This window comes from Pezoporus wallicus, unplaced genomic scaffold (genome assembly GCF_028554395.1).
Source record: "Pezoporus wallicus isolate ANWC-B61680 ecotype Strahan unplaced genomic scaffold, APGP_CSIRO_Pwel_v1 contig_2456, whole genome shotgun sequence".
NCBI classification, from domain to species: domain Eukaryota; kingdom Metazoa; phylum Chordata; class Aves; order Psittaciformes; family Psittacidae; genus Pezoporus; species Pezoporus wallicus.
Window position 1 is genome coordinate 1,215,001 of NW_026637053.1, and position 15,526 is coordinate 1,230,526.

The following is a 15,526-nucleotide window of genomic DNA, read 5'->3' on the forward strand; positions in this document are numbered from 1 at the left end:
CACACTCTATAGCTATGCCAGCTGGATGCTGGAACATGGCCAATCTTTAAGTGATATTCCTCAACTACATAAAAAAAAAAATCCCAATTTCAGAGTGAAACAAAGAACTAAATCCAAACCAATATTTTAAGGAAATTAGACGTTTAATTGGAGTCAAGTGGCTTCTTTAGAAAATATCTGTATGTTAGTTCCATGCTCCCCCTTTCTGCTGGATTTCTGGGGGGTTGGGTGTTGGTTAAATTTTTTTTTTTGGTTGATTGTTTGCTTGGTGGGTTTTTCTCCTAGACTAGTACTGGCAGATGGGGGAAGAGTAACTGTCCAGTGCTCAACTGCTCTTTGAGACTGAAATCAAACATACATGGCATTCTCAATCCATACTGATTAAACACACAGACTAAACCAGGTAATTACAGATACATGTGTTGGGGCCTTTTTTTTTTTAATTCATAAAATTGTTCCCATCTTTAAAAACACTTAAAAAAAGGTGAAATTACAAACACACAGAAACAGATGTTTCTGGTAGTAAAATGCTGGGAATTCAGACTCCTTGTCTGGCATCACCTGGTTTTGATTCAGTATTCATTGTTTCAGGTTCATTTTGCTCAAATTCTATCCAGTGCTGGAGAGGTAAAAACACCTTTGGAAATTGGTAGCTGTGCTATTCTTGAACACCTTTTCATTAGAAGACCTTATATCTCCACAATGAAAAATAACTAGAAGTAATTTAGAACCCTGTACATGAGCACATGCATGCGCAGAAATATTTATGCATACACTGACCTGACAACTTTGTGTTAGCATTTCAAAGACATAAAATGCCTTATCCTACTGGCCAGAAAGAGAACAAAGTGTGATATACCTGCATCTCCTTCTTTTGCTAGACTAGTATTTCTCAACATTCACATCGTACTTGTGAAGTTTCACTTTGCCAGCTTGATGCTTGCACTGTGATTGGCAAACATGGTGTAATTCTCCTCCAGCCATGCTTGCACAGAATTTCCACCTACTGCCACTCCTGATGACCTCCTAGCTTTTCAACTAAATTGCCAGCCCAGAGTCTGGCCCTTTATCCCTTCATCTGAAAACACATACACATGTGCAAAACTCCTCCATGCAGACTGCTCTGAAAAGACACTTTTCCCCACATGGAAGAATAATGCTGAAATCAGCCAGCACCTGCCCAGGTGCAGGAATCTCCCCCTTGTGCAGATCTGACTGCAACATTAAAGTGCATGCTTTAATTGTGCTGGAATTATTTTGAGGATGGCAAACTGATCTAATTCAAATATCTGTCTAGTTAATACAGGCCAGCTTCTAGGGTATCTTCATTTTTCTTCTCTTCTTCTCTTTTGGGGAAGGCCTATCTGCACAGACAGAACTGTCTCCAGATGTGATCAGAGCTACCATATGATAGTTCAGTGTCTTGCCACAAGATCTGTATTGAGGTCAGAACACAGTAATTCAATTTTAGCAGCACTGGTTTAACATTCTTTTTAAAATAGTCATCAACTAACTATCAGCCTACACAGAACATGAAAAGTGATACATAAGTGCAAGATTTTAATGAAATGACAAAGCTCTAAGCTGGCTCCTTACATGATTACTTAATGTGTCCTACATTGCCTGGTACGTGACTTTGTCCATTGGACATAATATTTCTAATTTAACAGGTCATTACAGCTTTAGTGTCATTTGGGAATAAAAGCACATAAAATACAAGAATTTCAAAATAAAATTTACAGCTCACATTTATACAACAACTTATTGCATCTAACAATTATTACAGTACAAATTAGCATAAAGAAGCACACATGCCATGGGAAGCTTGCAGGTGATACTAGCTGGATTTGACATGGAGAACTTCCTGTCTACATAGCCCTCACCGTTGAGACCATTCATTGCTTCTTCCTATGTGCAAGTAGTGAAAAACAGCAGCAAAGATTAGGCTCAGGCACCACCACCCTTGGCAACAGATGCTTTCTGTTCACATTGCTGGCTGATAGCTCCAGAGCCCAAATTCTACTGAAGACTAGTTAGGTTCAACATGCCAGCTAGTAGCCCGGGCTGTGTTTCACATGCCCCTGCTTACATATTTCCAGTTGAACAAATATCATGGACAGAGCTCCAGCTCATTATGGGATTAAGCATGCATCTTTCAAGATATCTTCCCTCCTGGAAAGCTCTAGCAAGTATCAGCAAAACGGAGCAACCTGGCTGAACTGTGCAGGTAGCACCTCAGAGATAATAGGAGCCCACAGTGTCGTGTTGGTGACAAGGTGGCAATCATCATACAAGGGCATATAAGCAAGACTATAGACTGTTTTACACCCGATTTAAGACTTCATTTCCTAGCACTGGCAAGATAAAGCCTGGAGCCTGTCCAGGTTTAGAGGAGCCTTGGGTGATACGGTTTAGTGTGAGGTGTCCCTGCCCATGGCAGGGGGTTTGGAACTAGATGATCTTAAGGTCCTTTCCAACCCTAACCATTCTACGATTCTATGATGCACTTCAAATACAGCAAATCAAGTAAGAAAAAAATACTTGGAAAGAACCCAGAGAAAGGCAGCTGGAATAATCTGAAATCAGATAAACACAAGCTATGAGATGAGACTGAACGAATTCAGATTGTTAAACTCAGGAGAGATGGTAGTCAGAGAGGGGATGCTAGCACCCAAATGTCTTGGAGGCTACTGAAGTGAAAAACGCAATGACCATGTCTACACAGATGCATAGAAGAAGTAAGGGGATCAAACATCTGCAAGAAAAACTGGACAGAGACGTTATGAGGACTCTTAAAGGACAAGCACAAATTGCCTAGAGGCACTGGAGAATCTCCATCACTAAAGCACAGGAAAAGCAGTTATCTTACAGCAGTGACACAGCTAGAGTTGATCAGCCACTGAGAAAGGGAGTAGTACATCTTTCAAAGCCTCTCCTAGTATATATTCCCTTGTCTTTCCGTAGTGACCTACTATGCTGCACTTCCAGCTCAAGCTTTATATAGTTCCAGACGTAGTTAAAACTATGAACTATGAGGAGGACTGGATTACAATTTAACTCTGCATTGATTTCCCTGTGAAACAGTGAGGTTATACAAAAGGCCAGATTCTCAGACTACATAATTCAATTTAACTTTACTACCTTAAAAATGGATTAATTCAATGAAATTGGACTAAATTACACCAGATGGGAATCTCACTCTGAATTTATGCCACTGATCATATTTCATCCTCCTCTTTCAACTGACAAGGAACATCATTCTTAGGTCAGAGCCTTATCTTAGGTCAGACTCTTAATTCTCATGCAGTTAAGCTTCCATCTTCAAACAACAGAACTCAAGAAACTTGTGCCCAACCTGTTGCTTTCATCTTTGAAATATTCAACCGCAATTGAGTACTGCTTTCCTCTGACACCTCCAGCTGAGACTCAGTGAAGAGCTTGCTTAAAAAAGAAACCCACAAAACAAACCAACAAATGGACTGTGACATGTCAAAAAGGTGATGAGCTCTGAAATGCTGCAAATACAGCACCAAACCCTCAGCTGTCATATTTGACAAATTTACCCAGTTTACCATGAAAAGAAGCATGGCTGGGTGTGAAGAACCCAGATTTTTCCCAGTTCTGCGATGCCCATGGTATTCAAAACTCTATCACCGGTAACCACAAGAAAAGGAACATGTAGAAATCACTAAAACCACAGTGGCTTAAATGAGGGCTGTATAAGCCACTGAACACCAGTGTGAAAAAACAGCAAAATTGTTTACAAAAATTCTAACCCAGACCTGTCAGGAAGGGAAACACATTGGTACTTTGGAAATTCCCACACTGCATCACAGTGCAGCTCTCCATACAAAGATATTCAAACTTTTAAGTGCTTCTAGTAAAGTTACACCTATCATGAATACTCCAAGCTTGCCCAAGACTCTGTTTATTGTGTGAAGTACATCTATGTTCACACAAGTCAGCGTGAGAGAAGCTAAATCCTGAAAACAGAAGTGCAGAGAAGCATAAAGAAGAGATGTGTAAGTTGGCTAGCCAGGCTTAACTTAGCAGTATGGGGCAGTGCCAGTGTTCACATCACATCTGGACTGATCCTGAACAGAACACATGGCACCTCTGTGCCACCCACCACTGCAGGGGATGATGTGCTACTTTCTAAGAGATGCCCAGCCAAAAAAAATTGAAGATTAGCTGACATACGTATTAAATTTAATAACAGCCTGAAAAAAAAAGGTTTGCCTGAATCACAGCATCTGATGCTTTGTCAGGTTTGCTGGCACAGTCCTGGTCTCAAAGGACTGGTCAGCAGAGATTGAACCCAGCTGTCTTCAAAATGTCAACTAAGTGTGATATTCACATACAACATAAACTGCCGCAATATAAACAAGCCCTAACATTACACATCTCTTAAAAGCAGTGTTGGACCAGTTACATACTTGTTTCATCTGAGCAGATGTCAGCATCTGCTTTAAGTAGAGAGAACTGAAACATTTGTGCTCCTTCTCTGTCCCCAGCCCCCACCCTACTCAAAAGTGAGGAAGAACACAGAGTGTCAAAAGTTTTCAGTGGCATTTTATACCATAGCACAAAGACAGATGCTTTGATAATTTTTCCCCCTGCTACACTCTGGGTAGCCAGTGTCTTTGCTAAGCTGTTCACCCTTACTACTAAAAATGGCTTGCGTAACAGTACATTCCAGCCAAAGCAAGCACAGCAGTTGTTAAAGGTTGCTCACACATGTTTCTGTACTCAGCCAAGACAATTGCTGATGAACGGGTCATCTTTTGTCGTACAACTGTAAAGAACTGGTGAAGAAATACTCTGGGGTTCAGGAACAGCATGCTGACAGGTAGGCCTTCTCTTGTCTTCTGCTTTCCAACAGCAGTGTGCTTCGTTAGCTGGTCTTCAACTGTTCTCTCATCAGAGTAACAGAAAATAATGAACATGTCCTGGTCAGTTGCAAGGGCCAAGAAACTATAGAAATCTTTAGGAACTACATGTACAGACAATGAAGCAGTGGCACTGTGAATTAAATCCTTCAGGCCAGGTTGGAAAGGGCCTTGAGCAACCTGCCCATGGCAGGACGGTTGGAACTGGATGATCTTAAGGTCTTTTCCAATCCTAACCATTTTATTATTCTATGTATTGAACAATTCTATGATTCTTCATATTGAACAATTCAAACATAACTAAAGAGCAACAGTTCAACAGGGGATCAAGTCAGGGTCAGAAATTAAAACTATGCTATGGAATGTGGTAATTCTGAAAATATTGCAGACTGTTTCTTAAAAGTTAAGATGCTTCCAAATATCACACCTCCCCTACCAGTTCTCTCACTGTCCTCAGCAACCGTTATTTTGCTCTGGTCAGTTCAACACACTCAATTTCACTGTTTTCTTGAAGATAATTTTGCACTCAGGGATGCTACTTTTTGGGTTAAAAACAAAGCAAAAGAAAATACACAAAACCCCCAAACAAAATTAGGAAAAAAAAACCACAAAACACACAAAAACCACCACCACCACAACAACAACAACAACAAATCAAAAACCCAATCCACTTCTCTCTGTGAGACCACTGAAAGCTCTTGGATGAGGAGACTACATATCATCTTAAAATTACAATAATTACAAAAATCTTGAGTCTTAGAAGTAGTTATCACTTTGAGCTCTGGAGAAGACTGCAGCAAAAATCAGTGCACAAAGTTCTCACACCAGAACAGCTTCAAGAAGCCTCAGCTAGGTCCAGGTTGCATTTTATTGACTAATAAATGACGAGCTGTAAGGAAGAAACCTTGCCAATAGACAGGGAATGGCCATAAAATATACAGAATCATAGAATCATAGAATAGTTAGGGCTGGAAAGGACCTTAAGATCATCAAGTTCCAACCCCCGTACCATGGGCAGGGACACCTCACACTAAACCATATCACCCAAGGCCTTGTCCAACCTGGTCTTGAACACTGCCAGGGATGGAGCATTCATAACCTCCCTGGGCAACCCATTCCAGTGCCTCACCCCCCTCACAGGAAAGAATTTCCTTCTTATATCCAATCTAAACTTCCCCTGTTTAAGTTTTAACCTGTTACCCTTGTCCTATCACTACAGTCCCTAATGAAGAGTCCCTCCCCAGCATCCCTATAGGCCCCCTTCAGATACTGGAAAGCTGCTAGGAGGTCTCCATGCAGCCTTCTCTTCTCCAGGCTGAACAGCCCCAACTTCCTCAGCCTGTCCTCATACGGGAGGTGCTCCAGCCCCCTGATCATCCTCGTGGCCCTCCTCTGGGCTTGCTCGAACAGCTCCATGTCCTTATTATGTTGAGGACACCAGAACTGCACACAGTACTCCAGGTGGGGTCTCATGAGTAAAATGTTTCATATATGATACATTAGAAATGTGGTGCTAAATTCCCATCTCCATTCATAGTTTCAACAGCCAAAAAAAAAAAAAAAAAAAAAGAAAAAATTACAACCATGAGAGAAACATTCTCTGTCAGCAACCGCATGGAGATTATATAGCAGCCTATACAGAGCTCTCTTGCAGGCTTTAGTACAAGATAATATCTCTTGCAACGTAGTGCAAGATATCCTTAGCGCCAAGGATAAGAAACAAAGAGTGATGCTCAGCTTTCCTCTAGACCTGTAAAACAGCATAAGCTGCTCTTCAGCATTCTCTTATTCAGCACTTGAAATAATCTAGTCCTGGAAATACTACGCGAGTGCCTTTAGTATACAGGCATCTGCATTCCTGGAAGCATTTTGCTGGAAGTTGCAGAGATAAGTGTATGGAGACTTACAAGCTGCACAAATGAGGAGGGATGTTCACAAAGAGATTGGGATATAATGAACACCAAAGCAAATGTGAAGTTTTATTCCTCAACCCTGATAAACACAAGATAACATAACACTTTTCAAACACTAGAAAATTCATCTCCTGTCCTCAAAGATGAAGGAAAAGTCTGGTCCATTCTTATAGGAGTTAACAAAAAAAGCCTGAGTTAGCAGGTTAACCAAAGCACTGCCCCAAGTGTTTGGACTTCGACATCATTAGAAGCTGAAGAGGAACCAATTATAAAAACTTAATAGATACCTCTAACTCTCAAACAAGTATCACTGTAATCTCCCTTCACAGTTAATCAAGCATCCGTAAACACAAACTGAACAAACTTCAGTTCTCTCTGCAGATTTACTCCTGCATTTTTCTCCTCAAAACAGCCACACTGATATGCCACTCATGACCACAGGTGTGAAAGCTGCAGGACCAGGACACTAGACTTCATTTCTAGGTCCAGGAGGCTTGTAACCTCCCTGAGGATGTACAGCCCTGAGAATATCAAAAACCCCATGAGACATATTTCATTAGAATGCAATTAAAAGAATTATTCTTCTTTTTTTAAGTCCTGTTTCCAATAAGCGAACAACCTCATAAGCAATTCTGCTGGAAAAGAAGTAAAGATGTCTGTTGTTATACAGCTTCTTCCAGAGCTATATGACTGCTCGGGAGTTAATTACAGCACACAAACTCTCCACACATTCCTTTGGATGCACATTTGCTTGAGGAAGAATCGGCTGTACGCATTCGCATGTAAGTACTTCCTCTATCCCTGCCTACACTGTATAAGCTCACTAAACAGATTTAATTTGCTGTTTCCTCCAAAGGCATTTACCTTTGGAATTTTGGTTTAACAATAGGAGTCTTGTAGATACACACACAAAAAATGACAGCTCTTTAATGATGCTAAGTCAGAAAAATGTCCTTTTTATGAACACAGTGCAGGGAAAATATCCTTGAGTATCTCAGATATAAACTCAATTTATTGGCATTTTGTGTCTCATTTAATCTACAATGGAACAGTTAGTACTTAAACGGTACATACACTTCCCCTAGTCGCTTTCTTCCTGAGAAACTTTCAGATGCTGGAAATCAATTCCTTTTGTCTCCTCCTTTTTCATCTGCTACACATTAAGGAGAAACTCTGGGCATTCAGTGATCCCACAATGGTCTTTCATCTCCAGAGAAGCCTGGTATGAATTAAAATCTTGCGATCCCTCAAATTATGGATGCATACTGCAGCATGCCGCTGACTTATCTGCTTGTGATTTCTTCCAGTTTTCTCAGCATGCTGCAGCTAGCTCATCTGCATCTTTCAACTTCAATGACTCTTCTGCAACGCTGCCCATCCAGCCCATGAGGAGTGCTTTGACACAAAAATACACAAATGTATGACCCACCCAACAGGTACTGCTATTTACTCGTTTTTCCAAATCCCTGCCATTTAAAATTTATATTAAAAAGGCGCTTTACTACATCCAAGATCTTAGTACAAGAACAATAAATATTTCTTTCACTTCAGTGGCCCTGAGAGATGAAGGTTATACACAAATCACTTTTAACTAATGTTATTTTCTTTCTCATGTCTGGTTTTAAGGGCAGTTTTAATGTAGGAGATTAAATTTGGATGTAAAATTTAATTGCTATGTAGACTTCTGTAGCACTGGTCAAATCCATGCTGCTCTTTCACTCCCAGCTTCCAGCCAGCCATGCTGCTGGACGTCAAATACTGCAGCAATTCAAGGCTCCTGCTCTCAGGTCTGAAAGTAAATCAAGGCTTAACATACTTATTCTTGGTTTACTCTTTGATGCTCTTTCAGCCTATTTTTCCTGCTTCCAGAAACTGTTTGTCCATGCCTCAAATCTCAACTATTCCCTGCAGTCAAAGCAACACATTCAGAACAAAGAAACACTTGCAAATCTACATTCACATTCTGTCCTACAGGAACCATCATTTGCTAATCACTTCTACATCCAATACTTTGCCAGACAAACTTTTATCCACCTTGCTCTACAATCTCTTACATGAATCATTTATTTGTTTAAATAAGATTTCAGTATGAAATATTTTCCATGGAGCAATCTTGTTATCTATTCAGTATAGATTTGAAGCAGTTTGAAGAGCTTTAAAATAAGCCACTGAAAAGCTAAATTAAAACAGAAATGAGCGCATTATATGTAACCCTCAACAGTGGTTAAAAGGTGAGAACACAGCTCAAGTTCACTAGCTATTTTGGGCTCTGATTACAACACAGCCAAGAAAATTTGGAGCTCAGCATGCGCCCAAGGTATATGTCCAAAACAACTGTGCAAACAGTTAATAGTGGGCACTGAACTCCCAAGGTGCACAAATAGCTAGTGCCAGATTAAAGCTACCTTGGACAGGTGATGCCTGCCCAGCTAAGACCTTACCTCGCTTGAATCCTCCTGCTGATTGATGACAGCTAGTGCATCCTCTGCAGCCTGGCGCTTGGCTTCGGCAACCGTGCGCTCCATCTTGGCTCTCTCGGAAGTGATCATGTCGTGAGCCTTCCGCTCTGCCTCTGAAACTGCCTTCTGCAACTCGGCCATCGCCTGACGCTTTACTTCATTGACAGCTTCCTCTGCAAAGGAGGGAAGAAATCCTCATCAGTACAGGAGGTTTGGCACAGGGCTGCATTGGACTGATGTACGAAATGCATTATATTGAGTTTTCATTTCCAGTAAAAGGCACAGAGGAACGTGGTTCCTCCAGACTCTTCAAGACCACCCAGGTGCTTCCTCCTGATCACCACAGTCTGTAATGCTTTGTGATGACTCTTGCTATTTTGAGTCACAGTCAGTACTTTAAGTAGAGACACTTCAGATCTCTCGTGTGTTATTTTTGTAATATTCTTGAATATTTTACTTGGAAAAGTGGTTTTGTAGCACACCAGATTTACGAATACGTTTGGCAAGAATTATTATATAAGACACAATATTGCAGACTTTTTCAAAAATGTATTTTTAAGCTCTGGAAATTAAGACAGAATTTATAGTCATTAACAATTTTTTTCCCCGTATGTTAACGAATAAATACATGAAGTTAAAAAAAAAATGAAAGTTATTTAAAAAACCAAAATCACTGGCCTAAGACCTTTTCCTGGACATATAATTTTATGAGCCAAATTTAAAATTTGTTTATGAACATTCATTTGACCTCTTGATCTCTCCTTCAAACCCATGTTTACACTGTGAAGACTCGACTTCCTGGCTCCACTGAGCTCTTGAGCACACCCAAGCCAGCAAGGCTTCAGTGCACAATTAACACTGAGCAGGGGCAGGCCACTTCATTAAATTTAAACCTTCATGCTTCTTGTAAAATAACTAAGGCAGCAGAAGCTGTTTCTTTGGTGTATATACTAGTGTCATATCTTTACTCCGGAAAATATGGATTGTCACAAATTAGTTATTTAGTTTTTGATGCAGGAAGAGTGCAAAGATTTTACTAATGAACACTCTTAATTGACAAGTAAAACAAGTAATTTCTTTTTTTTTTCTAATTAACTGCTCTAATTAACAAGGAAACCATCCTCCCCCTGAATTAGTTTATCTAATTTTCATCTTTATTCAAAGCAAAATGACAATGATTAATTGAAAATTTAATAAGCAGCAATTATTAACTTGGCAAACCTAGTACCAATTAACACTCTATTAAAACTAATTATGACATGTTTCATTCAAGTGTTTGCACTTAATTGTTTCATCCACTTAAAAACCACCTTAATTAAATGTTCTGTTTAATTAAAAACATAGATTTCTAATAAAAATGTTTTACTGTAGATTAAAAGTAAGTATTACAACCGTGTTACAGGTTTGAGTTTTAAGTCCATGTATTTAGCCCATGTATTTGTGTGCATGCACATGGGTACAGATACTGTCAGTAATTCTCCTGAGTTACATCTCTAGCTCTGCAACTGTTATTTTTAAATAATAAGGACTATATGAATTCTCCATTTTCAATTATTACCCAAATGGCCATACTTAACTTTAAGCCATACACTGACTAAAACTGAATTAATTGCAATGAAAAAAGCATTCTATTACTCTACGCGTTATGTGTGTAAATGGCTGTGAGAGATGTTTCAACTGAAGTTCGTTGGGGGGTTTTGTGGGTTTGGTTGTTTTTTTTTTTTTTTTTTTTTTGGGGGGGGGGGGGGGGGGCGCACTTACAGATAAAACCTATGCTTTTATTTTTATGAGGCTGAAAATATGCCTTACTGTAAATGTTGTTTAGGAGAAAGCCTCAGGAGAGGGAAAAATCATACCCTTCAACCATACAGCTAAGGCTTAATTTACTTTGAATATTCAAGGTGAATTAAAATTCTATCTAAGTGGCAATACAGGACAATAATTTTTGCTTACGATCAAAGCTGCAGCTAGACTAATTGTATATGCAAATCAGGCAATTTATATTTAAATTATGCATTCCTATTCTAGTCCCACAGGCACACACAGATCAGAAAAGGGAATTGGTAGGACATTTGCAAGGTGCTTGAATATTTATTACCAACTGCAAACATTCACTGATCGTGAGAAAAGAAATATACACAAGCAGACATACAGATGCAATTTTATTACCAATTTCATAAAAATGAGCTAACTTAAATACAGACATTTTGTGTCTATGAACTGCAGTTACTAACACAGTGGGTTTCTTTGAGAAAACCTATATTCTTGGTGATATTTACTACAAATAGAAATTACCTTTGTATGGCATGATGCACTTTCATTATTATCATAAATTTAGCTTTACATTGAGGTGTTTGCAGTGGTTAGAAATGCTAGTTATATTAAACAGAAGCACAACATCCCAACATTTTACAGAGATTCATAATTTCATAGCTTTTCATTCTACATATTTTACTTTTCAGTCCAAATGTAGAAATTGAACTTTATATTCTAACTTCTATATTGCGTAAGATTTTTTGCAAAGCTTCTGAGAGTGTGAAGATGCTAAAAGTGCTTACAAGGCCATAGGCCTGACTGATACTTTTTTAATTGGCATAAACTATGGATTGGACTTTAGTATTTCAATTAACTTTGACAACAATTTGTGTTGTGCTATATTAAGTGTGGAAAAAAAAGTTAAAATATGTCAGGAGTTTTGGTATCAATACCCCACCATTATTCCAATATAGTATGAACTCATGAACACCCAACGAACTAGATAGTCACTGATTTTCTGCACATCTTTTCAAAATAAATGTTTCCACTACCTACAGATATTTTATAGACATAGAATGAAGACTTCATAGTTTTAAATAACAATAAAACCTCTAATATCTATATAGGAAAAGGTATGGGTGACAGTGAAGGAGATTTTATTTGCCTTAACAAGAATGGTATCAGCACTCTTTTCTCCTCTGCATTTCCTAAGTTTCCTCGTGACACAGAAAGAAGCTAAGGCAGCAGCCCACAGGGGACTTGGACCCCCTCAATATTTACTAAAGAGAAATAGGTATTTCCACAGAGCAAGTCCTTCAACCTATGATGTGACTATCCTCTTAACACACTTCTCTCTTGTCCACTGAGGGCACCAGTAATTTGGCTTGTACTCTTAATCTACATATCCATAATTCAATGAGGTTAATAGGGAACTGATGACTCTTTTCTACTGATGTATGAAACTGAATTGGACTCACATGGCTTTAATTCACAAGGTGCTGTGTACTATGTGCTTGCTCCAACAATACAAAAGCACATCCTTAACTTGCTATATTTCAGGAATTGTACTGGAGTTTATCAGTCTCCAGAAGTTTAAAGTGAATACCCTTTTGCATGCTTTTGATGGTGTTTATTGACCATTTTTATGCAAAATTATTTCAGTTCAATGGATTCAGCACCCCAATCAGACTTTCATGCTTGATTCAGGCATCTACACATTGTCTTTATGGACTTTTGAGACACCAAGATCCACACTGAGCCAGCAGAAATGACTTGTGAGAGATTTGCAGACTTCTTGACTGGCAGTTGCAGCCCAGCCCAGGAAACTACAAAGCATGTCAAATGGCACTAGAAACCTATTCTTTCAGAGCTGAATTGCACCTTCACTGCTTTGAACTGATTATGACATTGTGGAGACCTCCAACTTCAGTGCACACCCCTGAAAATAAAGGTCCATGATTTAGGAAATGCAGTGTGCTTTCTGATGTTTTACTACTCTTAGTAACAGATACAGGTATACATCCTGTATAGAGTCTGACTTTTTTCAGTCTCCAATTCAGAGGCATGCTCAGTTAATACAAGGATCTGATTTAAACCTACATCAGCATGAAAACAGACACTGGAAATTGGATAAAAGGAAAAACTTTTTTTCAAATGAGCTGATGACGTATGTTCACAAGCTGACATGTCATGGGTCCTGTACACTACTATTTGTTGATATATGCAATGTGAATGCACATCCAATTTTATAACTCCAGCCAAAAGCTTCAAGTAATTTGTGTTACTAGCTTATTAAGAAACCTTTTTTTTTCTCTATTTGTACAGCATCTAGGAGTCATAAATGACCCAAAATGCCAAATGACATCAAACACTACTTGCAAGAGGAGTAAAGTTCCTGAAATACAACTGAAAAATGCTCCTCTTACTGAGATTTCCTGGGTCCATTATGCTTTATCTTTGCTGTATGAGTATGGAAAAACAAACTATGAAAATCCCTTTGGGCATTAAGAAGGCTACGCTTCCCTTGGACAGAAGAAAAATACGTTGATTGTTTTGTTATTTTTCATAGAAAATGCAACAGAGTTCCAAAAATATTAAAATGTTGACAATTATAGACTTTACATGATAAGTCCACGTCATACGAAACCACAGCTTCTTGTCTGATGCAACGACATGCCAGCAGAACAATTTTACACATATGTTCTGTATCTAGTTTAAAATAAAACAAAAAGCTGTGAGCAGTTACAGGAGATTTTATGAGAAAGCATTAAAACTCCTGCATATTTGCCTTTTAATCATTAACTCCTGCTTAGATAGCTGCTGTAGACTTCATGATTATACAGGTGTTCAGAAGGTGTGTCTGTGTGTATGAGCATATATATAGAAACTCACCTACCTCACTGGCGTTCAAGAACTAACTCCTGGCCCCTCTGAAAACAGGGAAGCTCTGATACCAGTGTCAAAAGAGCAAAGGCTTAACTCCAGTACCGCAATGGGATCCTCGCCAGGAAATTCTTGTGCTCAGGCAGAGTTTTAGTGTGTAAAAAAACTCTGCACAACCAAAACATCTGCCCAGGGTGCTTTCCAAGCTTGGGGAAGCCACTGTCAATGCCCATGAAACCACCGAAAGCAGCTGCAGAGATGCGATCTTGCATACCTGCATTGAAAACTTTGCAGGTTTATGAGCACAGACTTCACTGGGGGCTGACAGGTACAGAATCTTTTTTAAATGAACAGTTACATTGCACAGCTGAAGGTTTTCCTTTAATGGGTTTTTTCCCCTCCTGTGGGAATTCTTACCTTAAACTAGGTGAGAACCTTGATGCTTAAAAAAAGTAATCCCACACAAACTTTTTCTTTTAAATTACTAACAGACTGAAACTTCAGCAGATCAAGTTTCAGCCTGAAACCGTTATAACCCCTGAAAATAGGGTCCTTCATGGAAGTACCAACAGCCCCCACACACACACACACTATAGCAGCAGATGCTTCTATTATAAAGATTATTTCATATCCTGATCAGTTCCAGTTTAAGATAATTAAACGCAATTTCTTCTTGTTACTAGTATGCCCTCCCCCCCCCCCCCCTCCACTCCTCACATCAGTGCATTAACAGCTGCACACAGCTGCCAGAAGACTAAGCTGGTGTTTTTAAACAGCTCTTACCAGCTTTCTTCCAGATCTCCTCTGGCACATATCCAGACGCAGGCCTGTGAAGGAATTCCCGATGCGATTCTGCAGGCGGAGGAGGCGTGGAGGGAAAAAGAAAGAACATAGTAAGCAATGCTTGCTCATTGAGAACAAGGCTTAGAGAAATACCTTTTCCCTTCCCTTATTGCTCAGACAAAAAAAAATCCCATTAATTTACTTTTACTCAAAACAAATGGATGCTGTGGCCATAGCTCATGAATGTCACATAGACAGATCAGTGTTGAGGACTCAAGTGTCTCATCTTAAGCCAAGCTGAGACTAGTTTGCTTTATTTTTATTTTACAGCATTTCAAGTCAACTCTATATAATAGTTTCCACGCTTTCAAGGCTGGCTTTGCAAGACCAACTGAGGGAGTGATGTGCTTCATCCTTTGTCATTGTATTTATAAAAAGGAAGAAGAAAGAGGGCAACAGCCTGGGTTTGGTGCTTCTGCTCTGTGCAAACAGAATGGCTACTGACAGGCAGAGATAAAAGCCAAGATGTCATTCCAGTGATCAAATAAGCTGTCCACATAAAAAGAAAAGGGTGTTTCTCTATGTTCAGAGTGACGCTTTCCTCCATCTGAGCCCATGTTGGCAACTGCAGCTGCATGAGTTTGAAAAACAGAACCTTTAACTTTAGGTTAAGCCCCTAAACACATATGCTGCCAAAAAACCTCTCTGGAGCTGAAGCTCGTAATTCACCTGTATATTTCAATCACATTTTGACAGATCTTTTCCCCTCCCCTTTTTTAAAAGGGTTTAACCTCTAGGCCTGAGCCTAAGAGCTCTGAAATCAGTAAGATCCCTTCCACACGGA

The 15,526-nt window shown here is 39.4% G+C and overlaps 1 protein-coding gene across 11 annotated transcripts in view; it reads right to left on the reverse strand.

Annotated features, from left to right (window-relative positions):
- Positions 1 to 15,526, reverse strand: part of RUNX1T1 (RUNX1 partner transcriptional co-repressor 1) — a 118,156-nt gene that overhangs the window by 2,125 nt on the left and 100,505 nt on the right. For all 11 annotated transcript variants that reach the window (XM_057402993.1, XM_057402986.1, XM_057402984.1 and 8 more), the window contains 2 exons: positions 14,683 to 14,751; positions 9,244 to 9,434 (listed from right to left, as the gene is read on the reverse strand). In XM_057402993.1, the coding sequence (XP_057258976.1) occupies positions 9,244 to 9,434; positions 14,683 to 14,751 (260 nt within the window). The remainder of the gene's footprint in view (positions 1 to 9,243; positions 9,435 to 14,682; positions 14,752 to 15,526) is intronic.